General features: G+C 41.7%; 1 protein-coding gene across 3 annotated transcripts in view; it reads right to left on the bottom strand.

The window, feature by feature from the left end:
• LOC141117672 (cytosolic phospholipase A2 delta-like) overlaps positions 1-27,869 on the bottom strand; it is an 84,679-nt gene that overhangs the window by 4,852 nt on the left and 51,958 nt on the right. For all 3 annotated transcript variants that reach the window (XM_073610642.1, XM_073610641.1, XM_073610643.1), the window contains 10 exons: positions 24,949-24,986; positions 21,739-21,874; positions 17,694-17,830; positions 15,192-15,414; positions 12,012-12,129; positions 10,587-10,724; positions 10,191-10,298; positions 8,546-8,743; positions 4,030-4,196; positions 2,108-2,294 (listed from right to left, as the gene is read on the bottom strand). In XM_073610642.1, coding sequence (XP_073466743.1) covers positions 2,108-2,294; positions 4,030-4,196; positions 8,546-8,743; positions 10,191-10,298; positions 10,587-10,724; positions 12,012-12,129; positions 15,192-15,414; positions 17,694-17,830; positions 21,739-21,874; positions 24,949-24,986 — 1,450 coding nt within the window. The remainder of the gene's footprint in view (positions 1-2,107; positions 2,295-4,029; positions 4,197-8,545; positions 8,744-10,190; positions 10,299-10,586; positions 10,725-12,011; positions 12,130-15,191; positions 15,415-17,693; positions 17,831-21,738; positions 21,875-24,948; positions 24,987-27,869) is intronic.

Below are 27,869 nucleotides of genomic sequence, written 5' to 3'. Positions count from 1 at the left end.
CGGAGGTTATTAACCTTCACAAATGTACTTGCTGTTTGTGTTGCTTCTGCAAATATTCTTTTTAAAGAGAGTTTGTGCACAAACAGTTTGTAAGGAGGGAAGTCTCCCCACTGGAGACACAGATAGTAATAAAAGTATTTCCTAAGAGAAATATGGGGACTGTCATTGTCATCCTTGCCAAAATACTAGTTGTCTCATTAGTCAATGACCCGGAATAAATAAGCTTCCTAAGAATGGGTCAGTGGCTCAAATTATTGAAGTCAAAAGAGTCAGTATGACAACTGGGACGCTAGCATTTTCATATGATAGCTCAGCCCAGACGTCCTCCATATTTTTTCAGATTCTTTTAACGTGTATGTAAATAATTTTATCTTACTTGCACCTTTTGGTCTGTTAAATATACTATTGAATATGTTATATCTGTTCAGTATGTGCAAAAAACATCTCTTCTACCAGAAATCAGAAGTAGGCAGAGCTGACACCACGTGGTTAGGAGTTTAGAGTTGTGTTGTCATCTCAAAGAGCAAGGTAGGAGCTCACTATATTTCTGGCACATTAACTGTATTTTGTGTGCTTGCAGTGTGTTTAAATGGATACAATAATGGAAAATGTGCATGTTTTCCAGAGAAGTGCTTAATATTAGTTTTGTGTGAACTGATTTTAAAGTATATCTATTTTTTTTGTTTGATAGAGTAGGAAGTTGTCCTCTGTCAAGTTTTTACTGCTTCCAAAAACATGTTGGTGGAACCACCTAGGTGGTTTTGAGATATGGTCTTTTGTTTTTTGGATATCTAAAATCGTTAATTTTTTTTCTAAAGTACCTTTTTGGAAGTACCAAGTGTACTTCCGCTCCACGGCGCAGGATGTCATGTCATCTTATGCGGCGAGCTCCCCCCCCCCCCCCCCGCTCCCAGAAGACAAGCTGGCCATTTTCAAAGCACCACGCGACTCGCACATGTGCAGTAGGAAACTCCGCTTTAACATAAAATTCTTGAAGGCAGCTCTCTGCACTTGCACTAAATTCAGTAAAAGTTTACTTATCTTGACAACCGGTCCTAGATTATAGCCATCATGCTTTGGGGGCTCACAGTCCTCTCTTTATCAGGGCTTAAGTGCTGGCAAAAAAACAAGGATTTGAATAATTCTAAAATAACCCTGACATTTTAAAATCATTCAAGTACTTGTTTTTTTGATTACTGTCCAGTATCCCCTATTATTTACCAGCACCTAAACCTTTTTAAAAAGGTTAGAGCTGTGAACCCCCATTGCGCTGGCTATAATCTGTGACCTGTTGACAAGATAAACTTTTACTGGACCTAGTACAAGTTTTTATTGCTGTCGATATTGGGAAAATTCACTCTATTTGTACTGTGACCATTGTCAGAGGCAGAGAGTAAGAGGGAAATCCAAAATGTTAGAGTTGTCCTCAGAACAAGAGGTAACTTGAAATGTTCTAATATGAAATGTTTAGGGATTTTTCATCACTTTGAGATCTCTTCTAACTTCTTTTCACATCTCAAGGACAGCAAGTGAAGGCAAATTTCCCTATTGGTACATAGGCAGCAAATGAAACAACCTGTTGATGGGTTTTAACCCTTCCCTACTTTATCAAAATTAAAAAAAGAGTTCTGGCTATACATACACTTTAACAATGGATATTTACAGAGATGGACCTATGTCACGTGCGGCAAAGTCCCTTTGTAGTACTACAAAGTCTACAAAGGTACTCATGGGCAAGTGTCCTGCTGCTTGGAAAATGGATGGTTCTATAATAGAGTATGTCAAGGCAAAATAAAGAAAACAATCTATTTCGGTTATAAAAGCTCATTTTAGTAGTTTTGTTTATGTTCCTGCCTACTTTTGATATAGGTGTGATGTTGCATTCTCCATAATAGTAGGGCGACCTTGAAACAGTCACAGTGTACAGTCCTAGGATCTTAAGAACAGAAATCTTACCACCATTGTTCCTTAAAAAATATACAAGAAACCTTTCAAGGCTTATCCTCCCCAGCATCTACTTAACACTGAACTATCAGTTGTGGTGGTGGACTGGCTCTTTACCTCAATGGCAGACAATAAATGAACTGTTTAGGGAGGGATACATTACCTGGCTGTTTGTACTTCTTGAATGTGTCATTTACTAACGGAAAGTGCATGATGATGGGAAAGTCTGGGTACTCGCAGTCCGAGAAAACGTAGCATTCCTTGGGGTTCTGCTTGTCCTCGGCAGTTACCTCAATTTTGGGGAAAAATAGCTTGTGAGCAGTACAGTATTCTTCAGTTTGCACCACTGACTGGAATGACAGAAATGCACATTATCTCCAGAATTATTGCACAGTTAAACCAAACAGAATTATCAAAATGCATAAATGTTTTATTCTATATTATCCCTGTGCTTGCTGAAGAACTAAGCTACTAGCTGGAAGCTGCTGCAATTGTAAAATGAGCTCTGATCATATGTAACAAGGGACAAGCGTGCACCCAGTAAGATTTGCTCTCAACCATTGCTATTTGCTGTAACATCTCTCTTTTTCCTTGTCCACAGCCCTAGATCCTATAACCCACAATCACTTTATGTCTCTGGATCAGATTATAACTGCAAGGCTGGCTTAAAGCAATTGCTCATTGTTGCAACACACTTCACTTATAGCAGCCACCTTGTTTTATGTGTGCTTGCTCCATAGCCAGGTGCCTCCAGAAACCTATGTGCTAAATTACTGAATGTAAGCGAAGCAGAGGCTTCCAAACTTGGACAGTACACAAACGTAAAGGTGGATACCAGTTTTTTCTAAACCATGCCAGATGAAGTTGAAGTTAAGGACAAAGGACAGTTCTGGGGATAGTTTCGTTGATTGTCAGTGCAGGAACGGCAATCTGAATTTTGGCGCTGCCCGAAACTGAACCTCTACTGGTCAGATGTCTTGAACACTCTTAACACAGAGTTTTTCAAACCACAGAGCCCCTCGACCCAAAGTGCTGTTTGCTTGGTATTCTTAATGATCAAGTTCCCGAGGAGATGAGAGTGGTGTTCTCCCACGTCCATTTCCAGGCACGCAAAATGCTTTTATTGTTTTGAAAATCCCCCATCAGTCAAGCAATGGGTTACCTATATGGGTAATACCCTTATTTTCAAAAGGTATGTGTACCAACATAGAGGTTGCCCAGGTAAATTTGAAAAGCTTTGGGCCCCCTGGCTCGATACTCCAGGTCTGGGTCCTATGGAACTTTTGGAACGTTTGAATGAACTGTTTCTAGACCTTTCTCTGGTCTTAGAATTTATTCCCTTAATGGACTGAATGCAACTCGTGATTTTTCATGATTCATTGTTGATATGCTCTGAATTGCTATATATCTTTTGTGTTGCCACTGGATTGTTAATGTTTTTATTGGCTTATTAAAACCTTTTTTGATTGAAAAGAAAAAAAAAAGAAAAAATTTAGGGCTGGAAAAAATAATTCATCAAAACCAAAATTGTGCCACGCATGTAAGGAACGAAAGAGTGAGAGCAAGAATCGTAGGGCCATAATTTAAGGTTAACTCTAAATCAATAACCTGCTAAAGCTTTTAAAGTGTCACCTATGGGCATTTTGGGGTACTGTAGTTTTTTGCTTACCCACAGGTGCACAAAATTTTAAGGCTTGACATGTTTGGTATCTATTTACTTGGCGCAACCCCAACTGTTATAATTTACAAAAAAAGTGGGTAATTTATTGTGCTTGTGCACCAAAATTCATTTTAGTGTTTTCCTAAAAAGGTGTGTTTAATAAACAGTTGCACAAATACTGTATGCTGTGAAATAAAAAAAAATTGCAACTTCTTCCATTTTATTCTACAGGGCCTCTGCTTTCAAAAAATATATAATTGTTTGGGGGTTTTAAGTAACTCTCTAGTGAAATGAATTTGAACATGTGCAAAAAATTAAGAAAACTTCCCAAGTATAAAAGTGGTTAACCAATCTGTCATACTGACCGATGTGAGCAGAAACAGGCAATAAAAGGAAAACTCGTGTGTTGTCTTTTTACTACTTACTTTGAATTTATCTGAGAGTCCATAATCAAATGACATAATCATGTTCACTTTGCGTTCTTCTCGTAACAGTGGTGGGAAGCTTGCATTGATGTAATATGCACAATCCACCAGGCAGAGATCTTCTGAACAGGGGGTCAGGTTGTTAGGGGAATTATCTAATTCTGTGCCTAAAACAAACATATCATGATTACAAAAGAGCAATAGGTGATTAACACAGGTAAGATTATCCTGAAGTCTCCTCCATATATAAACTGTAGTGCTCATGAGTCATGTGACACAATCTTGGCATGTGCCAGTTTCAATCATTAGTTCAAGATTAACTTTTTACTGCCAAATCCATATACATCTCTAAATGCTGATGAAAGGCCAAGGATTACCCCCAAATGCGTTGGTTTTATGTTCAGTTCTCGGAATAAATTTGTATCTAGATTACAATATTATGGTGTGGTGTTTCAATTCTATATCTACTTCCAGTCACAGCTCTAGGGGGTAGCAGAACCCTTTTGTTGCGTAAAATCTGCCAGCTAAGTGTCCTAACATGATGTATCAACGTTGCCCCCAAACCAGTTGGTGAGAATGCAAAAGTTTCAAGGATCCAGCGTGAACTTTCCAAGACTGGAAACAACTCATCATCAGCAAAAACACTAACACACCACTTACCTTTTGGTATGGGAGGTGATCCTTTGCTAGCAAGAACAGAAAGATGTCAGTTTGGCAATATTTTATGCCCTTCTTGGTGATTCTGTTGCTGCCAATGTATATCAAGCAACAGAATCACTCATCTAAGATTGCCCCAAAACTCTCTCCACCCCAGTGCACTACGATAATGGGCATGTTATCACAATGCACAATAAAGTATCCTTTGCGCCTTGGTGCCATTTATTCTTACTCACCGACCAACGCACCCTAAAAATGCATCACACTACAGCACAGTACAATGCATGTTCTATGCTTTGCGCTGTCTGTAGCATGTTTAATTTTGAATTGGATCACTCCTGCAATATATACAGAATTCTTGAAGCCAAATTGAACCCTCAGTTTAAATTCGCTAAATACATTCCAGGTGCATTACAACAAAAAAGTGTTCAATGACTTCGTTTGTTTTCTTTTTAAAGCAGCCACAGCCTGAGTAGAAAAGTCTGTCTTATGCCAGGGTCTGCAGAGTGGGACACTTGCTTTCTGTGTGGAAGCAGTGATCTCTCTGCAGAAGTCTGAAAATGGGATGGGGCTACTTGTTGACATCACACCGCCACTTCCATTTTTGGAGTTGGTGGCCATTGGAGTAAGTGCATTATTGTTTTTTGATGTATACTAAGAATCTGAATGCATTTTATGGGTTGTATTTGCTTGTTAAGTGAGTTGAATAACTTACTACACTATAGCCAACCCCTCCTGGTGTTTCTGGCTCCATGTGGTGAGTGATTTTCCCATACATTGCTGCTGCTGCTGCTTCAAGCTCCCCCTAGTGGCACAGAGTGGATACTCTGATGAGAAGACTTGATGAAGCTGTGTTATCCATAGAGAGTTGCTGTGATGTCTTACACATGTTACAGTGGGGAAAATAAGTATTTGATCCCCTGCAGATTTTGTATGTTTGCCCACTTGCAAAGAAATGAAGGGTCTATGATTTTTATCATAGGTGTATTTTAAATGATAGAGACAGAATATCAACCAAAAATCCAGAAATAACACGATACAAATGTTATAAAATTGAGTTGCAGTTCCGTAAGTAAAATAAGTATTTGATCCCCTATTAACCAACAATAATTCTGGCTCCCACAGACTGGCTACAGTATGTGCTCATGTGGTACAAAGATTAGTCCTATCAATTTAAGAAGGTGCTCCTAATGACAACTCATGTGTATAAAAGACACCTGTCCACAGAATCTTTCTTCCATTCAAACCTCTCCATCATGGGCAAGATCAAAGAGCTGTCAAAGGGCGTTAGGGACAAGATTGTAGAGCCGCACAAGGGGGGAATGGGCAGAATGGTCGGAATGGGCTACAAAACTATCAGCAAGAAGCTTGGTGAGAAGGAGACAACTGTTGGATCGATTATTCGCAAATGGAAGAAATACAAAATAGCCATCAACCGCCCTGGGTCTGGAGCTCCATGCAAGATTTCGCTTCATGGGGTAAGGATGATCCTGAGAAAAGTGCAGGATCAGCCCAGAACTACATGGGAGGAGCTTGTAAATGATCTCAAGGCAGTTGGGACCACAGTCAACAAACAAACCATTGGCAACACAATACGCCGCCATGGATTGAAATCCTGCAGCGCCTGCAAAGTCCCCTCCTCAAGAAGGCACATATACAGGCCCGTCTGAAGTTTCCCAATGAACATCTAAATGATTCTGAGAAGGGTTGGGAGAAAGTGTTGTGGTCAGATAAGACCAAAATTGAGCTGTTTGACAGTAACTCGACTTGCCGTATTTGGAGGAAGAAAAATGCTGACTATGACCCTAAGAACACCATCATAACTGTCAAGCACGGAGGTGGAAACATTATGCTTTGAGGCTGTTTCTCTGTCAAAGGTACAGGATTTCTTTGCCGCATTGAGGGGCCAATGGACAGGGCCATGTATTGTAAAATCTTGGATGAGAACCTTCTTCCCTCAGCCAGAACACTGAAGATGGGTCATGGATGGGTCTTCCAGCATGACAGTGACCCAAAACATACCACCAAGGCAAAAGAGGAGTGGCTCGAGAAGAACCACATTAAGGTCATGAAGTGGCCTAGCCAGTCTCCAGACCTTAAACCTATAGAACATTTTTGGAAGGAGCTGAAGCTTCGAGCTGCCAAGCGACAGCCAAGAAACCTTAAGGATTTAAAAAAGAGCTGTAAAGAACATTGGACCAAAATCCCTCCTGAGATGTGTTCAAACCTGGTAACCAACTACAAGAAATGTCTTACCTCTGTTCTTGCCTACAGGGGTTTCTCCACCAAGTACTAAGTCATGTTTTGCTTGGAGATCAAATATTCATTTTACTCACTGTAAAGTGCAACTCAATATACGTATAACATTTGTATCATGTGTTTTTTTCTGGATTTTTGGTGGATATTCTGTCTCTATCATTTAAAATACACCTATGATAAAATTTATAGACCCTTCATTTCTTTGTAAGTGGGCATACTTACAAAATCTGCAGGGGAATCAAATACGTATTTTCCCCACTGTAGCTGCTGTGTCAAAGTTTTAAACTGGTGAGTGTGGTATTGACTTCAGTCACAAGTGGTGATGATTTCTCTCCTTGGATGGTGGAAGTACACATGGAAAGTGGGAACTTTTAAAGGATATGGACTGTTTCTAGTTGACTGCTTCTTATTATCATCATTTCTATATTCTGCATTTTTATTTTATTTTGCATTTTATGGTTTTTGTATACTTACCTATTGCTAGATGCCTTATACCATTATATCTAGTACTGACTATTCCATATATACTTTCAAGAGGTCTGAAAATGCCCCTACTGAGGCAGACCTATAGCTCTGTAACCAACAAAGCTCAGGCTTCCTGCTGATTGGAGTGCTCTGACTCTGACTCAACAGGGGGCATTTCAGACCTCTGCAATAGGATCACTCATCGTGTAAAAACCAAAGGGGTCCCACTCTGCAGCTGCTGGCAGGGGTCAGGCATTTAGGCTAGGGCTGTGGTTGATTTTTAAAGATGGCAAAATGCATGCACACCTTTTGCTTTCATGTAGCTGAAATGTATTTAGCTAATTTAAACTAAAAGTTAAATTTGGCTTTAACTTCTGGTCAAAATAAACATAACTGCAACAAAATGTAAATATAGATAAACAGTCTTGTTAGTTTGAAACCTGTATACAGTGGAACTTTGGATTACGAGCATAATCCGTTCCAGGAGAATGCTTGTAATCCAAAGCACTCGCATATCAAAGCGAGCTTCCCCATAGAAGTCAATGGAAACGAAGATAATTAGTTCTGCATTAACTTCTATTGCATGCAATACCGCATGTGGCCAGAGGTGAGGGGGTGCCGGAGAGCCTCGGAAATACAGCTCGGGACAACTCGGCTGAACTCGGAAGCCCTCGGAAAAGCTCGGAAACAGGAACGGAGTATTTCTGAGTATTTCCGAATGGCTCTGAACCGTTCCGAGTGTCACCGGCGCCCCCGCACCTCTGGCCAAATGTGGTACTGCACACCACATTAGCTTGAATTCTGCTCGTTTTGCGAGACAACACTTGCAAACCGAGTCAGGATTTAAAAAAAAAAAGTTGCTCGTCTTTCAAAATGCTCGTTAACCGGTTCCACTGTATATAGTTTGTCTTTCCTTTGGACAGTGATATGGAGGATTTCCCATCAGCAGGACAAACTACTGCTTTTTACATTTCTCTTTTCTGAATAACTTCAATCATTTAAATATAAAAAGATGCTCAAATACACTACAAGGACAAATTACAGCACGGAAAATAACAAGTCACTGCAGGCATGAGACAAACTTACAATCAACAGTCCATAATTGCATAAACTTTGTACATTACATTGGACTTACCATCAAATGTACAGAAGCCATTCTCTGTAACGTAATTTGAATGCATCTGTAATCCTCGTAGGAAATTATGATGTTCTCCATCAAGAGGACGGTTAGTAAGAATCCCTCGCACTCTGCAGCTGAACTCCCCTGCTGGTTGATGAAGACGTGTGTCCAGGCAGGTCGGGGGTCTTTTCCTCTCTATGGCTTCTTCATCATCTGTGCAACACATACACCAAATTGTAACTACTACACTCTCTCTTTTTCAGCCAATAGATTTTAGCCAATATTTTTACAGTAGTCACCTTACAGCAGAATGAAAGAGAGCAAGGGTAGTGAGCATAAACTGCACCAATAGCCATATGAAATACTTGCAGTACAGTTTGGGGGAGATTTACTAAATGGGTGCACACAAAATCTGATGCAGCTGTTCATAGTAACCAATCAGCTTCTAAGATTTTATTGTTGTATCGTAAATGAACAAGCTTAGAAGTTTGAAGCTGATTTGTTACCATGCACAGCTGCACCAGATTATGTGTGCACCAGTTTTAGTAAATCTCCCCTATATGCTAGACTAGGTAAGGAGCTACTCTGTAGTCTGTTAATAACCAGCAAATATGGATAGTATGCACGGATGAGCTATATCTTTATCACCACCCACCTAAAATTAAGGAGGTCCCCCTTTTACTGCTAAAATAGCCCTAACCAGTCGAGGCATAAACTCCACTAGACCTCTGAAGGTATGTTGCGGTGGCTGTCCCTTAGAACACACAGCGATTACTGCTAGCATCTATAATAGCCAATAGCAATAATCACAAGTAAAATGATTGATCAACTTGGGTACATTCAGCCTGCCCATACATTTTTGGCAGATTTTGGGCTGGTCCCTGCTGAACCGGCAGAGATTCAAACTGTCTATGGCCGGCTTCAGTTAAAACTTGTGCCCTTATGTCCCTGAGCAGAGACTTTCCTGAAGTATATGTTGTTAATAAAAACTGTTCATTTTCACTAGCAGTATAAATACAAAAAAAAATCTTCATATTTAGATTTGCCAGGTTTTCCCCTGCTTAACTTGACACCCGCAAGACCATTTATAAATAGTCTGGATTTTAAGTGGTTAAAGAGAGCTTATGGCTGCAGCCATTAGCTTGGTATCATTTTTTCAGCCAAAGATTGGCAGTTCAATAAAAGTGATGCGGGCGGCTCTACACTTTTACATTGCTTCTGGGAAGAAGCTTCCTGTAGTGGGTAGGTATCCTGGGTTCTTGCCACAGCTCTGCTCTCTATACAGTACAGTGATGATATCACTGCTGCTTATAAAAAGTAACATATGGACTTGCAATGGGGATTAATAACCATTGTGGTCATTAAGGAATGTATTGAAATACAAGTTTTCATGCCCGGAGTTCAGCTTTAAGTTTCTGGATATTTTGGGCTTTTGTTTGTTTCAAGTCTGCTTTTCTCCCAATACCAATCTTCTAGGATGCAAAAACAGTAATGCAAATGCAATGCAAATACAGGCAAACTGGACCTTCGATGAATTCTGAACGATCACAGAGGATCTCAAGCTCATGTCAAAAGCAAGCTGCATTTGCTCATCGAAACAGGCCCTATAACTGTCCCCTACAACCTATTTTACATTAAATAAATAGAAGAGAAGACATACCTAAGTCACGCACATTGTCTCTGGTGAACCTGTGCCATAAGTCTTCTGAGCTTACAGCCGCATACCAGGCATCCAGCAGATTAACAGAGAAGACATTACTCCACATCCCTGTCAAAATAAAGCATGCATTGTAATACATGGCCTAGAAACTTGTTTTTGCAATATTGCACATGTGTATTGTGTTATTCTGTCTTCAAAAAGAATATTACATTACTCTGTATTATTGATATCTGATAATGCTCTAGTAACAATTTAAAGGTATAATAAGTTAACTGGTGAATATGGGACAGAATAACGTAAAAAAATGTATATCCCTGTCTGGACAAAATGGAACATACATGAATTCGAATTATGAAATTTAACACAAGACAGCTCCAGAAGAAGTATATGACTTACCCTGAAGGAAGCAGATTCTGGACTCTGGAAGGACTTTTGTTTTTCTACCCATAAAGAATTCACTGCCAAAGTCTTCGGAGCGTATGAAGGCTCCATATTTCAGCAGTCCGACTTCATAAGGGGAAAATTCACACCATTCTAAAAAGGGACACCCCACAGATCTGTCATACAGTGCTGGATACTTATCACTTTAAATATATAAATATTGTATTCTTTAGCACTAACATAAAGTAACAGATGACTACAAGGAATAAAATATCCGTTCCACTTACTTTCAGAGGGTTTGTTCCACAGGCAGCTTGCAGTAATAATACACTTGATTAGTCATGGAATAGTATTACAGGATTACATCTCTAGCACAGGTTTGAAATTAAAGCTTGTTGAATTTTGCATTCATCCTTTCCCTTAGCCCTTGTAACCACACCTTCCCCCCTTTGACCATGTCATTATCATCATACTGTGAATTTTTCACTTTGTCCATCCAGAGTTTCTAACCATTGTTTACTCTAGTCAAACCCCCCCCAAAAAATTTTGCTAAATGGATGAAGTACCAAAAGATCAGAAATACTCTGCTGTACCCCTAAATATACAGGCTAATGAAATGTGAGAGTTCACCATTCCAAAGTAATCACTTCTAAGTACAGCTGTCTCCGCAATTAGACAGGGTGCTGGCTCTGTTTGCAACAGAGATAGTAGAAAAATAGAACGCTGGATAGCCACACTCCAAAAAATTCACCTTTATTTTAAAAAAATTGAATATCAAGGCATCACAGGTCAATACAGACTAACTGCACGGGAGCTGACGTGTTTCACACCAGATATGATAGCTATGACTAAGCACCATATCTGGTGTGAAACGCGTCAGCAGCTGTGCAGTTAGTCTGTATTGACCTGTGATGCCTTGATATTCAATTTTTAAATTAAAGGTGAATTTTTTGGAGTGCGGCTATCCAGCATTCTATTTTTCTAGTCCCCCTAAATATACTCTAAGTCTCACAAAAGCAACTTTACAAACAGTTCTTAATGTTTTAAATAGCTAAAATGGCTGATCATATCTGCCTAATAATTGCCTAACCTCTGCTCTTTTAGAAATCCTTTACAATGTTCAGAAGCATGCTTCAGTCATTGTACAGATCACCACCCGCAAAAGGTGGTCGCAACTCACCCAGTCTGCAGGCTACTAATGGTTGAGAATGAGAACTATCACCCAGGCTGGAGGAGACAAGTTGCCACCACTACTGCTGGTGATGTATACCATGAGCAGGGGACATTGGTGACATCCTCAAGCACTAGATCTTGCAATAGTGTCCTACTGCAATTTCCTGAATAAAATGGCCCTTTCTTTTTGTGATTTAGCTTGTACCAACTGACCAAGGCAACCATGTTAAGATAAGCGATATGATGCATTTGATTTCTCATTCCCACCTTTATAATCCAATGTGGAGTTCTCATGCGGTTTGACGTTCATGGACAGATATAAAGGGAGCGGGTTCTGTCCATTACACAGAGCTTTCCTCTGATCTGTCAGCTTACTTTCATTCACCTGTTTGCAGAAAATACATCATTTAATAAAGCATGTAAATATATGTATTTGTTAATTTATTATGATTAAAAAAGCTATTGTGAAAGACAGTAAAACTTTCAGTGGTTATGTGGTAAAGTGTTACTAAACCCAGGACCCTGCATTCTCTATATCTGGTCTCCCACAGTACACAAAACATGGAAATGCAATTATTTTAGTAAATATAAACTGCTAAATACCTTTTCTCATCAGCCGTATATAGCAGTCTTGTGACTTCTATCAGTGTCTGGTTAAAGCTTGTAGGAGGAGTTTTCTTCTAATCTGACTGTACTGACCCTCTCTATCTGGACAGTGCTGATTCGCCCTGTGCCAAACACATGCATCCTCCCAAGAAAAAAAAAAAAAAAAAACTCTAGCAATACACACCAAACTGAGCATGTGCAGAGTGCTCCCAAGGCTCTGTCCTATCAGGTGATGAATTAGGGACCTTGGAAGAAGGGGAGGATCAGAGAAGTCAGGATCAAAGAGCCTTTTTACACAATGCGGAGGATTACCCCTTGGGTTCCACAGTGAGTATACTGTAACAAGTACGCTTTAGACTCCATTCACACCAATGCGTTTTTTTCATGCTTTTTGCAGAAACGCAGGACATTTTGTTAAGATGGGTTCCTATGGAACAAGTTCACATCAAAGCATTTTTGTGCCTCTGCGTTTTTGTAAAGGGTCGGGGACTTTTTTAAATGCAAAACGCTGCTTTTTTGCTTTTTTTGTTTTTTGTGCGAACTATGAAATCGGACAGGAATTGGATTGCATGGGTGTGAACACCCATGCAATCTGATTCCTGTCCGATTTCACAGTACGAACCAAAAAAGGGTCCTGTACCATTTTGGTCCGAATGCGATGCAAATTCAGCCATACAAACTGAACAAACATTGCATGTGATCTGTACAGCAATGAAGTGCGTATCACATGCAATGTCTGTGTTCGCACCAGTGTGAACCAGGCCCTTATCTGCCCAAAAACAAATTAGCCAAATTAAAAAAGAAAAAGAATCAGAAACGCAAAACGCATCAAAAACACGTGGAAAAAAAAAGGCCAGATGGCCAAACGCTGCGCTTAAATTGAATTAACTACTGAAAGAATATATTAAATAAATCAAGAAATCAACAAAATACAAGCAGCCCGCACCAAGAGTCTACAATACAAAACCCAAAATCATAAAATATAAATTAGTGCAGCGCTAAAATCTTTAAGCAAAACGCTCAAAAGCAACATGCATAGGTGTAAATCGAGCCTTACTGCATATACAGACTGATTTTACTGTTGTGGGTTTAGTAACACTTTAAGGCCAGCTTCACACTGAGGTGGTTTTCACATAATTTAGCCTAAATAATGCTTGAAAAGCGCCTCCCATTTATTTTAGTGTGACTTTTCACACTGGGGCGGTGGGTGGACGTTAGGAAAAGTCCTGCAAGCAGCATCTTTGGGGCAGTTTGGGAGCACTGTATACAGCGCTCCCAAAACGCCCTGCCCATTGAAATGAATGGGCAGTGCTTCTAAAGCACATGAAAAGCGTTTCAGAAGCACAGCAACATGGGTGTGTTTAACCCCTTCTTCGTCAAAACGTGCCGCTAAAACGAGTGGCTCTTTAGCACTAATGTGCCGCGGCTGAGTGTGAAGCTGGCCTAAGTACAGTGTTTGACATTGGTCAAGCAGAAGTCAGCTAACTGACATTGGAAAAGTAAAAATTAATTCTGATTAGCTTAAACATGTTACCGCACATTGCTTTTGTTCTTACAAAATGCTAAATGTACAGGAAATAAAATAAATTCTCTCTTACAGTATTGTCAAATGTATTGCCAAAAACTTGTCTGTTCTCTGATAGGTGTCCCAGGAAGCCGCACATCAAGTCAAAGCCTGCTGTGTGATAGTGAATGGAAGTATCAACCTGGACCCCTGCCAGGCCACACCCCAAACGCATTTTTCCTGTGCCCACTAAAGCTTACTCATGGCGAGGGTCCAGCCTGAGACTGCCATTGACTGTCACACAGTAGGCTTTGAGTTGATGTGTGGCTCCTGGGACACCTATCACTTCTACCATTGCCTGGAGCATAGACGACCTCCCTTCCCACCAGCACTCACGACAGTGGGCACGTTGCCATACAGCCTGAGCAACCCACACACACATCTTGGTTCACTGCTCTCTATAAAGTACAGTGAACCTTCTTATGTATACACTGTCACATTCAGGGTAAAGTGGTAGTATTCCTTGATAGTTCACCACCAAGAAAGTTATACTCACCGACCTACTCTCCCTCTCCACCTCCCCGCTGCAGGAGTCCACTGTGGGTGAGCTCAGGTGTCAGAAGATGTCCTAGCAGTCCTGGGTGGATCACTGTGCCCCCACTTGATCATGGTAGGGCCAGGCGACTGGTCGCTTAGGCTCAAGCACACCCATCACATGGGCGAGTTTACATACTCCCCAATACCTAGAAATCCTACTCTAATAGAGCGAGTGAGCGAAGGCTCCAACAAAAAGGTGGCAAAGGAACTAAGGGGAATGGAAGCTTCTCTTTAAATAAAATAATTTATATGCCATTATTTCCAACACAAATAACAAAGGGTTTCATTTTTATTTTAGACAAAGCCATGCAAATCCTTCTGTTATGCCCATTGGGTGGTTGTATATCCTGATCTATTGTTGTATAGTGAGAAAAGCCCAATCTTACAAAGTCATTTATTGCAATGGGCACACAACTCTTTTATGCTTACTAGCCCTCATCAGTAGAAAATATGGAACACATAAATTCACATCATATGGGATGGATTTTACACATTATCATACAGTAGAAAGAGTTCTCATTATCTCAATATCTTACAGTAGTAACATTTTAAAATATGAAATATCAGTATGAGATTGATCATCCATCACTTTTCTATACAACAAAAAAATGAGCCTTCCATCATGCATTCACTAATATGGGGGGGAGTGAGGTTGTGGTGTTCCCCAGCTGCATGCTACTTGGGTGAGTACATGTGGGTAATAAAACCTTGCAACACCTTTTCATAGGTGGTTCACTCACCTTATCATACATCATGGCTTCAATGGCCAAGCCCCATAAATCTGTGAAAGATGTCTTATAACCCATCTCTTCCCTCTTGCTCAGTTCGGTTTGGTAGAAAGCTAGGTTACTAAAGGAAAAGGAAGACATCTTGTTCTTGGTCACATTCCTGCGAACATCTTCTACTGTTTCAGTTAGATCTTTCTGTGACCAGTTGGCATCTGCATATAATTTACTCAGTGCCCTGTGTAAAAATGAACACACCATCAGAAAATGATTTACAATTTGTATCTATAAGGAATTGGAAGCTGTTGTAGCTTCAAAAAAAGCTATTCTGCAAGATGGGCTCAGGGTTGTTTCTGTTGCCCCCCTAAATTTCCACATGGTTACACTACTTAGATTAGTATACACCACTGATGGTGAACCTTGGCACCCCAGATGTTTTGGAACTACATTTCCCATGATTCTCAAGCACTCTGCAGTGTAGTTGACCATCATGGGAAATGTAGTTCCAAAACATCTGGGGTGCCAAGGTTCGCCATCACTGGTATATACTGTATATGGTGGGTACAGCCAGGTGTTTGTGATCAGCTGCAGACAGGAAGCCGGTACAAATCAACGAAAGGCTGACATTGTGCACGGCTGTTTGCATGTAATCACACAAGTAGCGATTACATGCAGTAAGGGAAAAATCGGCAGCCCTGGACACAATCTGCGGCCAGGACTGCTCATCTATCCTTCACTGCAGATAATTGCTTCATGTGTGATCACATGTGAACAGCTGGGGTCTCTCAGTGGCTGCAGAGTCGTAGTTGCCCAGATAGCAAACAATTGTGCTGCAGGTTTGAAAATTGCTTGGTAAGCTATTACTAGTCTTGCCAGGCTTCACAAGTTTGTTGCATAATTACAGAAAGTCCACATGACTCCAGATCAAACATTCTGCAAGTCTGCTGCAAGAGTTCTGATTTAGTTATGTTGTGCAATAGTCATCCCACCACAGGGGTCACTGTGGCTGAATTTTTATGCTCTAGACTTGCAGAGCTCTTGCTGTAGACTCACCACCTCAACTTTGCTCTTGCTGGAGACTTGACACGCAAATTTCCTACAAATTTTAAAAGTGTCAACTAGAACTTGTGCTTCAAGTGCTCTGAAAGTGTATAACTTGCCAGTGAAAATGTACAGCAAGCTAACAGACTTACAATTCAACACTGCCACAAATTTGTGGCAAGTTATCCTTGCTATCTGGGTGGTTGCAAAAACCTGCCATACCCACCAGCAAAATAAGCTGATCTGGGTGGTATGGGGGCCTGGACGGCTGTGCAAAAAACACTGAAGCCCAAAAATTTTTTTGTAATTTTGTATAGCATGGGGAATTATTAGCACCCCTATCAGATTTTTTAATCACTCTATTTAATCGCTCTATTTTTTAATGGGAATTACAAGATTCTTACAGTTACCACTGGAAATAAAGGTAAGGAAAAATTCTCCAACTGTCCTGGTGACTACTGTTTACCCTCTGCACACACAAGCCCCACATAACAGGGATTTTACACACAGAAGCACCCAAAAGTCACAGATATTGTGCACACAGGAACCCCCCAAGTCACAGGGATTCTGCACCCAGGAGCTTCCCAAGTCATAGGGATTCTATAGACAAGAGCTACCCAAGTCACGGGGATTCTACAGACAGGAGCCCCAAGTCACAGGAATTTTGCATGCAGGAGCCCCCAAGTCACAGGGATTCTACACATAGGAGCTACCCAAGTTACAGGGATTCTACACATAGGAACACGCCAAGTCACAGGGATTCTACACACAGGAGCCCCCAAGTCACAGGGATTCTACACATATAAGCCCTCGAGTTACAGGGATTCTACAGGTAGGAGCCCCCAAGTCACAGGGATTCTACACACAGGAGCCCCCAAGTCACAGGGATTCTACACATATAAGCCCTCAAGTTACAGGGATTCTACAGGTAGGAGCCCCCAAGTCACAGGGATTCTACAGAAAGGAGCCACCCAAGTCACAGGGATTCTACACATATAAGCCCCCAAGTTACAGGGATTCTACACGTAGGAGCCCCTAAGTCACAGGGATTCTTCATGCAGAAGCTATCCAAAGTACAGGGATTCTACACATAGGAGCTCCCCAAGTCACAGGGATTCTTCATGCAGAAGCTATCCAAAGTACAGGGATTCTACACATAGGAGCTCCCCAAGTCACAGGGATTCTACAGAAAGGAGTCACCCAAGTCTCAGAGATTCTACATATAGGAGCCCCCAAGTTACGGAGATTCTGCACACAGGGATTCTACAGAAAGAAGCCACCCAAGTCTCAGAGATTCTACACATAGGAGCCCCCAAATTACAGGACGTCTACACATAGGATCCCTCAAGTCACAGTAATTCTGCATGCAGGAGCCATCCAAACTACAGGGATTCTACATATAGGAGCCCCCAAGTTACAGAGATTCTGCACACAGGAGCCCCCAAGTCACAGGTATTCTACACCCAGAAGCCTTACCATGTGGATCCAGATACTCCAGTGATGTAGGACACACAGTCCAAGAGATTCAGTTTCTTTAGTGCTATCAGGGAGCCAAGAAGTGAAATCATTGCTCTCACACCTCCACCTGTTGCTGAAATAGCAATCACAGGAACCTGTTCAAGTGAACAAACACCATCAGGACTGGCATTTACTCAGAATAAAAAAACTCGTAACCATGTTTAAAATAATAATATATGGCAAAGCAAAAGGCCACATGCTTAAAGCAGAACTTCAACAAAAAATATCAAGATAAAAATGAATAGCATGTTAAAAGATAAAATGACAAAACCAACTTTTGCTTCAATATTCACCTTCCGTACAGAGGTTTCCCCTGCAATACTATATTTATGCCACTAGATGTCCTTAGCCTGATGGCCAGCATAATTCAACTGATTTTCTCTGAGCCCAGGTCACCCTGGACTCATCCCAGCCTGTTACTGGTCAGTGAAAGGAGACGCAGCATGATGTTCATATATTCATATCACTCTGTGTTTTATTCCTATCAGCATGATTCTTTCCAGAACATGAAATGACTGGCTCCTTATGCTGCATCATCCTCTCTCAATCCAGCCCTGCTGTACAAAGACTTTCACAAGACTAATACCAGGTAACATTTAGATGAAGATCTATAGGCTTTATTACTTCCTGAAACACTGACCTGAGACAGATCAGGACATCTGCATTCATTGCTGCATGCTTGTTCTGGGTCAGTGACTCAAAAAAGTAATAAGGCCCGGTTCACATTGATTAGTTTTTCATCCATTTTTGCCTTACCAAAAGTATTAACAAATGCATGACCATTAAATCCTATGGAGCTCTTCACACCAGTCAGTTGCATTTCTTAAAAGTCCTGCATGCTGCATTTGCGATGCATGTTTTGTGCGGTAAAAAAAGCACCTCCCCATTTATAAGAATGGAAAACGCATCATAAACATGGCAGAAATGTATCATAAATGCACCTGCAGTTGTGTTTTTGTAGTTGAAGTCATGTGTCCTTTTTACACAGGTGCAAAATGCACCAGAAAGTGGCAAAAACGCAGTAAAAATGCATATGCATATGTTATTTTTTGAATTTTGAATAGATACAACCACTGTCAGATTTTTATTTGAAGTCTTTGCCTCCAATGGTGAAGTATTAAATACTCCGCCAGGCTATTATTACCATCTGTGTCTTCCTGTCCCAGTGATAACTTTCCTCTCATTTCTTATCCTGCTGTCACATGGATTGCAAATGAGACACAAGCAGAATGAAATTATTTCATCCCAGGCACTTTTTTTTTTTTTTTTTTTTATAATTAGCCTCTAATTTCACCAATCAGCTCTGATTAGGTAAATGTTGCTTGCATAAAAAAAATTGTAAGAAAACGTTCCTATATTGCCATGCAATGCTCGTGACACCCGCAAGCCACCTCCAGCAAGCAATTAGTGAATTGTCAATCCTCCCTTTATAGGGCAGGCTCTATGTACTCCTTTTTATGGATTGATTGATTTATTTAGGAATTTTGACCAAATTTCAAATTCAAAAGTTGTACTTTTGCAATTTAGTTGAAATCACACCCAAAATCCCTAAAAATACCCCTGAGAGATTTGTACTATTGGCTCTGACTGCTTTCAATAAAAATATGCTTGGAACAAAAAGCCTGGCTTATGCATCGGAGAGGGTGGTGGCCATTTTCAATTTTTTTGCTAGGGGTAATTTGGGGGCATCAGAGCATATCACAATGTTCACTCTCCTGCGCTGTGCGGTAAGTCTCAACGTGTTATCAGACTCTTATCTTGAAATGTTGGTATATGTGGATAATGCACACCTTGCTGCCTTCCAAAGACTGGGGGAGTCCAAATGAACTGAAAGCATAGAAGACCACAGAGGCGTGTAGGTCTAGCGCATTATCCTCAATACCTGTTTTTATTGAATAAAAAAGAGGTGAATATATTTACAAACCAGTACTTGTGTCATAGCATTATCATAAAATCATCCACTTGTCCATATGCGAAAATCTTGTAGTCACATCGGCTAACGTGTTTCAAGGTTTCCCTCTTCTTCAGAGACTTGTTTAGTTGTCTCCTAGTATTGACGAGGAACTTTTCAGTCAGGATCAGTGCTTCTCCGTTTAGTGCTGCTGTTTAGCTAATTAGAGTATTCACCTCTTTTTTATTCAATAAAAACATGTATTGAGAATAATACGCTAGGCCTACATGCCCTCTGTGTTCTTTTATGCTTTCAATTTGGGGGCATCACCAGGCTTGCAAAGAAAGATGGGAAGGTTTTCTTAAGCTTAAAGTGGAGTTCCACCCAAAAGAGGAAGCTCTGCTTATTGGCCTCCCCCCCCCCCCTCCGCTGCCACAATTGGCACCTTTCGGTGGAGGAGCGGGTACCTGTTTTTTTACAGGTACCCACTCCCACTTCCGGCTGACTTCGCCACGTCAAACTCATCCGGAAGATTAGGCCCCCTCCTCCTTCCCCCACCGCCAGGCCATTCACAAAGTGCAGCGCGCTTCGTGCATGCGCAGTAGGGAACCGGCTGTGAAGCCGTAATGCTTCACTGCTGATTTCCCTTACCCAAGATGGTAGCGGCAGCACCCGAGAGCTGATTGAAAAATCAGCTCGGGTGAAGACACCGCTGGATTCATGGACCAGTAAGGCCCCTTTCACACGAGGCGGACTCCGCTTCCACGGAGTCCGCCTTGGTCCGCCGGCTCAGCGGGAGATCTCCGCTGAGCCGGCGGATGACAGGTCCCTCTCTGCTCACTGAGCGGGGAGGGGCCTGTCGAGCGCCGCTGCTGCCTATGGAGGGATCGGATGAAAACGGACAGCATGTCCGTTTTTATCAGATCTCACCCGATCCGATCCACCAGCGACGGACCTGGACGTAGAGCCATCCGTCTGCTTTTAGCGGATCGGACCGGGTCGGATGTCAGCGGACATGTCTCCGCTGACATCCGTCGCTCCATAGGCTAACATGGAGCGTCCGTTCAGGTCCGCCGTCAAAACTGAAAGGCAGACCTGAACAGTCCAACAGTGTAAAAGGGGCCTTAGTGTCCTGATATTAAAAGTCAGCCGCTACAGTATTTGTAGTTGCTGACTTTTCTGAAAGAGCCTGGAGCTCCGCTTGAATCTTTTTTTATAAGATTGCCTGAGCAACACCAAATGACGAAATTAGAGCCTAATTCATTTGTTATTTCACTGAAATATTTCCTCTCATCTCTAGAAGTGAAGTGAACTCTCCCCAATGAGGCCATGGGCAGCACTAAAAAGAAAAGAAAAAGCAGAACAGAAGTATGAGTAATTTCAGTATGGAGTTATTTTCCAGCACTTCAGACCCAAAGTACAGAGGGCTGAAAAAGCTGTTCTATGATGTCACGCCATCCTCCCACTTTCTGTAATTTGTGTGTATGGCTTTGATTTGGGCCATGTAATTCAAACCTAATAGCAGATCATACCATTTCAATTTTGTATAAATCCAACATAAGTAAAATGAGAACACCATGTGAGGTCACCGATCTTTGCCTATAATGATGTATATATGCTGGGATCACATGAGGGAACCTCCTACCACAAAAATGTTTTCTACAAGTAAGAAAAATAGCCCGTATTGAGCTAATTAAATAAATAACTTTGAAATTGCAGTCAGTCAATTGATGACTTGCCATAGAAAAATCGCCCTTAGGCCTGGTTCACACCTATGCATTTTTAGTGCGTTTTCAGTTTTGCAGAAACACACTACTCCATTTAACATGGTTTCTTATGGGTCAGGTTCACATCTGTGCATTTTATGGAAAGGGCCAGGGACTTTTTTTCTGGTTTTTGGTTCCATAGACTTCAATGGATCAAAAATGTGTATTGAAAAACGCAAAATGCACCTGCAATATGCAAACGGCAACCTGCATAGGTGTGAATCAGGCCTCAAACATGATTCCAATTTGCACATAAAGCTACCCATACCAATGGTGCTGCCCATTATTAAGCAGGTGCTGTCTGATATGTTAGGAGCAGATTATTTTTTTACGGATGTCTGCCTACCTCATGCTCTTGCAGGTCTCGATCAAGATTCAAAACTTTCTTTAATGCGTCAGCAACAATCTTTTTCCTCTTTGAGCGGAAAATAATTTCCTCATCACAGATCCCAAACCCCAGACGGATGTTCAATTTATCTGTGCTAGAAAGGCAAAGAGTACATGTGTATCAAGCAGCAGAGTAGCAACTCCACTTGATTTGACAACTCAAAAGCACAGAATGTCAGTAATCCTTGTGGAATGGAGCTGGGACAGACCATGCTATGACGTTATATTTAGATGTGAATTCAATACAAATACAATTCAATACATAAGTATCTAAACCCGAAACCCAAAAATGTTTTTGTCAGCTTACCAGTCTATAGATGTGGTGGCTACATTATTTTCCTTTTACTAGGCTTATTTTCTTTTTTTTTTTATTGTCACCTAGTGATCCTGCCAGTATCACACTTCCTGTCCTAGGAGGTGCAGTGGTGTCACCCTAGGCTGCTCTCCTAATTTGGACTACAAGCACCTCCTCCTCCCATCTCTATTACATGGGAAGTTGGTGTAATGTACTTCACAGAAGCAGATAACTTTGTTTTAGATACCGGTTTAGTGCACATTTACAAAGAAACTGAAATTCTGGCAAGGTCAACAGGTATTTTTTGAACTTGCAGAAAATGTTCTTAGCCTGCAAAAAAAAAAAGAAAACGAACGTAGTCACCACATCTAAGGACTGGCAAACTGCAATGTATTACATTTGCACCCAAATGCTCAGGCGCATAACTCACAGCCCAACTGGGGGAAAAAAGGAAACTGTTTGGGGGTTTGTTGCTTTTTCAGAAACTCATAAACCAACAAGATCAGAGGAAGAACACAATAAAAGGAAAGCGCTGAACCCTGGCAGAGTCATAACACTGATCTCCAGATGAGTAAAGCATGTCTATTTATTGTTAAAAAATCCATGCCATACAGTTAACCGGAAACATCCCTTAAACAGCGGTTCTGGCCCAAGTAGATTACTTGGAGGAGACCTTATGAGTGACAGGATGACTCCAGGAACACCACAGAGGAACTGGCTGGGCTGGTAGGGTGAAGCACACTGCAGGACTCCAATAGGGTTGTAATCCAGCTGGATGGTTCCAAAGGACTAGGATGGAGGTCCTGCGAGCAGCGAGGGAGCCGACACCAGTGGTCCTGGTGTCCCTGGTCAGCCTTGCTGGTTGCAGGACCTCCATCCTAGTTCTTTGGAACCATCCAGCTGCATTACAACCCTATTGGAGTCCTGCAGTGTGCTTCACCCTACCAGCCCAGCCAGTTCCTTTGTGGTTTTCCTGGAGTTATACTGTCACTCGTAGGGTCTCCTCCTCCAAGTAATCCACTGCTTATGGGATTTTCCTGGTTAACTGTTTGCCTTGGATTTTTTAAAAATAAATAGATATGCTTTACTCATCTGGAGATCAGTGTTATGATTCTGCCGAGGTTCAGTGCTTTCCTTTTATTGTGTAATGTATTACATTTGCACACTTTGATTTGAATACACAGGACAGAACCCGTCACACAACATTTTATTGTGCAATAACGGTGTATAACCTGAGAATTTGTATTTGGAGAACAGCTTAGATGATCATTAAAGCAGGTTAAAATTACTGGTTTGCTATTCTATTCATACACTCAACACTTGTGAAGAAAAAGCAGAGTTTTGGAAACATTTTTATGGCGAGTTTCCTGCTAAGTCTACTACACACAATGCAAAGCTAGAGCAGAAGAACATTGAGTTGGACACCCTCTGAGGCCACAGTGTACATCAAGAGCTTGAAAACACCAAATAAACTCAAAAGCCTTCTTGAAAGTGATTGTAGAATGTTGGCAACACGTGTCCCAGTTCTCTAATAAGAACTACAATTACAGTTTACTTCCTGGGAATATAATTTAAATTCTGTCTCTCATTCTTTAAATTAAAAGAGAATTTTGGCCATCATTTGAGTGTTCTGTGACCCAGAATCAGTTGACAGTGGGCCTACTATCATCTGATATTACAGAGCCACTCCAGGCTCTAGAAGGATTCTGACTATAATGTTGGGATTGACAGTTGGCTCTGGCTCTCAGCATGCGGCTGACACCCAAAGCCAGCTATGCCCACCCCCTCTTCAGCCTGGCGCTCCAGTGAGTGGCAGTCACCGCTCTCTGCCCAAACAGACTGAGAATTGAGTGTTCAGTTCTGTGATCATTCAGTTCTTGGGCCTAGAGCCGACGTGGGACAGCTGCAGCATCACACCGATCCTGCAGCATAGAGGTGAGTATGTGTTTGTTTTTTATGTACCCCATACACAAGGCTTTTTTTTCTCAGGAAATAGGTGTAGGAACTCCCCCCTTTCGAGTCACCCTTCATCTCTGCCCCCTACCCATCTCTGAGCACCGTCCCTTGGTTCCACCCCCTACAGAACCAAGTATCATTTTGTGCTACTCAGTCATTTCTATGGAATGTGTTAATAACAAGAAAGATACTGTAGTAAAACAAATCACTTGCAATGAGCAACAATAGACCCCACCCCAGGAATAATAGACTCCACCCCAGCAACAACAGAGCCCCCAGCAACAGTAGATCCCCTACACAACAATAGTCTTATCCCCAGCAACAATAGACCCCTAGAAGCAATAACAGATTCCTCAGCAGCCAGCAACAATAGACCTCTCCACCCAACAGTAGATCCCGCCCAGCAACAATTGACCCCCCCCTCCCAGCAAGATAAGACACCCCCACCCCCCACCAGCAACAGTATACTTACCAAGCAACAACAGACCGGTACACAAAAGTAGATCCCTACCTGCGACAATAGATCCCCCAGAAGCCAGCATCAATAGACCCTCCAGCGCCCCTTGCCATTACATACAGTCAATGCTGGAGGTGCCGGAACTGCGTTCCCCCATGTTCCCGCTAAAGAAAAGCCCTGCCCATAAACCTCCTAATGAAAATGTCACCTGCTTGGCTGTCATGCTATAGTATGTTTAAGTCCTTGACAAAGAAAGAATATGAAAGTCAGGAGTCCAGACCTCCCTCTGACTTCCCTAGCCTGTAGGTTGTGTTGTGGGTGAGCGTCTTATAAAGTAATGAAGAAATTGGATGAGCATGGAAACAGAAGGAGAGCAGCAATGACAGTCTCTGTATTTGATACAATAAAGACTTCCTTTTAGGACAAACAGTTAAAATAGAAGGAATAATTTGATACTTTACCAATCTTTAGCTTTGAGTTTCACTTCCAATGGTCTGGCCTAAAGAAGGAAATAGAAATAAAAGGATGAAAAGACTTGTCCAATGTACTCAAGTTTTGTAGCTTAAAACAACTTTTTACAGTACCCCCAGGCCCCCCACCACCTTTCCTCCCTATTTTATAGTACGATTTACATACAACTTTTATCAAGGGGCTGCCACGCACTTTAGTGCCTCAATCAAACAAATATGACTGGCTGAAGGTAATGTTTTTCTCTGAACTGTAACAGGTCGGTGTTAGCTGCAAACACTCAGCCAAGTGTCCCCTACTGCTTTTCATTTCCCAGTGCTCACAGTAATCAGTGAAAAGCATTAAATGTTATACGAACACCGCTTTACAGGGTCACAGATGAGCCACAGAGGAAGACAGGACCTACAATGCAACCCTCCACTGCTACTTCTTCCTCCTCTTCTGTGCTGTAATCATCCTTATGGATGTGCTAGGAGATGCACTAAAAAAATATATATATATATATATATATATATATATATATATATATATATTACCAAAAGGCACCTGCCTTCTTTACACGCACATGAACTTTAATGGCATCCAAGTCTTAGTCCATGGGGTTCAATATTGAGTCGGCCCACCCTTTGCAGCTATAATAGCTTCAACTCTGCTAGGAAAGCCGTTCACAAGGTTTAGGAGTGTGTCTATGGGAATGTTTGACCATTCTTCCAGAAGAGCATTTATGAGGTCAGGCACTGATGTGGACAAGAAGGCCTGGCTCGCAGTCTCCACATTAATTTATGCCAAAGGTATTCTATTGGGTTAAGGGCAGGACTCTGTGCAGGCCAGTCAAGTACCTCCACCCCAAACTCGCTCATCGATGTCTAGATCTTGTTTGTGCACTGTTATTGTTGTAAAAGGTGGGCCAACTCAATATTGAACCCTATGGACTAAGAGTGGGATGCCGTTAAAATTCATGTATGTGTAAAGGCAGGCGTCCCAATACTTTTGGTAATAATAATAATATATATATACATATATATATATATATATATATATATATATATATATATGCAAGTCTTTGTAGTGTACTCAATTGTGTATCAGACTTGTGTATCAGCAGCAGCCGTTAACAGCAACCTACTGTCATTTTACCAGATAAAATCGGTAAACTATAAGTACTCTGTAACACTATTTTATATCTAATTGGTTTCAAATTACAGTTGATATGAGCCATTTGTAGCTCTGAGCCCTAAAAGGTATATTATTAGTAAGAATAGAGTATGAACTCATCATATCATGCTGCTGACACTGGGATGTTTAGCAATCTATCAGATTGGCATAACAGTTACATAGGAGGTCCAGGGCTGGGACAAGGGGTGGGCAAGAGGGACGGCTGCTCTGGGCACTGTGGTATCACGCGAGGTGTGGGGCGCCAGCATTTGTGCTGGAAGGGTGAATTTATGGGGCGGCATAGGGTAAGTATTTTTCAAGGAGGGGAAATTTGTGGGGGGGATGTTAAGTGACGATTTAGGGAGATTTGTGTTGGGAGGGGGGATAAGAGGAAGGCGATTTGTGCTAGGAGGGGAATTTGTGTACTAGGAGGGGGAATTTTATAGGTAGAGAAATTGTGCTGGGAGGGGTGGATTTTTATTTGGGGGGGGGGGGCATTAGAGCTGGGGGGGATGGGGGGCAAAGATTTGTGCTGGGAGGAGGGAACTCATCGGGGGGGGATTTGTACTTGGAGGAGGGAGGATTTCTGCTTAGAGATAAGTGTGCAGATTAGTGCTCAGTGTTTTTGTGGGGGGATTTTTTGAGGTAAGTGTGCAGATTAGTGCTCAGTGTTTTTGTGGGGGGATTTTTGCTGACACATAATGCTCAAACATCTTGGGGGGGGGCACAGTTTGGCATGTTTGCCCTGGGCTCTAGATGACCTTGTCCCTGCACTGAGGAGGTGTAAGGATCTAAGGCATCTAGCTCATCATCCCTCATCAACACTTTGAGCCCCAGCTGTAAAGCACCAGTAAAAAAATACATACATAAATAAAAGATGACATGAGCTCTATACTCTGCTTGCTTTGGAGCTCTGAAGCAAGCAGAATGCCATTTATTGCAATGATAAATTTAAAAAGCTTTTATCGAGTGGAGCCCAGCTTTTATAGAGGGGAGCCATGCTCTCTTCCAATCACTGAGTTCTTTCTGCAGATTTTAGTGGAGAGAACTCTTTAGGACATCACACATTCCACAATGCTACCTTTGCTGTGTCCAGAGCAGAGCAGATAGCAGTAGCCACTCTACATTATAAATGGGCCCCTTCAGGGCTGCGTGTTAGAGATCATAACGCCCCGTACAGCCTTCCTGATGCCCCCCCCCAGCCCCCTCTCCCCGGGGTGCAGTGGAACAGCTGCACTGACTTTATCCGTGTATGCCCCAAAAATGAAAAAAAAAGTCCCTCTTCTGGGCCCAGGGAAATTTAATTTAAGCTCTGGTAAGCAAGTAGGAGTGAGGGTGTGGTCTAGTAAAATTCATGTATTAATTTAGGCAGAAATAAACAATAAAACTGCCTGGGCTCCCCTGTTTAGCTGATGGAGCCTGGGCCCAGTACAACAGCCATGGTTGTACTGCCTTATCAGCGGCCCTGGGCCCCTTTGACTACCTGTCTCTTATAAGTATAAGTGTGAAGGCTCTCATTAGGGTTTATGTTTTATGGGAATAATCTCTTTCTAGCTGTCAAGCTGATGCTCTGGATTCAATATGTCTTTAGTCACCAACCCAGAACAATGTAGATCAGAAGTTCTGGCATTACTCCAACTTTCCTGATCTGTATGTTTTTCTCTGAGTCTGTGTCTCAGTAAGTACTGACGCCAGAGACAACCAGATAATGAGCATTTCTCTAAATACAGGCAGGGAGGAGGGACACACAAAATACCCA

The sequence above is a fragment of the Aquarana catesbeiana genome, linkage group LG13, assembly GCF_042186555.1.
Source record: "Aquarana catesbeiana isolate 2022-GZ linkage group LG13, ASM4218655v1, whole genome shotgun sequence".
In the NCBI taxonomy this organism is placed as follows: domain Eukaryota; kingdom Metazoa; phylum Chordata; class Amphibia; order Anura; family Ranidae; genus Aquarana; species Aquarana catesbeiana.
This window is presented reverse-complemented; position numbering and strand designations above follow the sequence as displayed.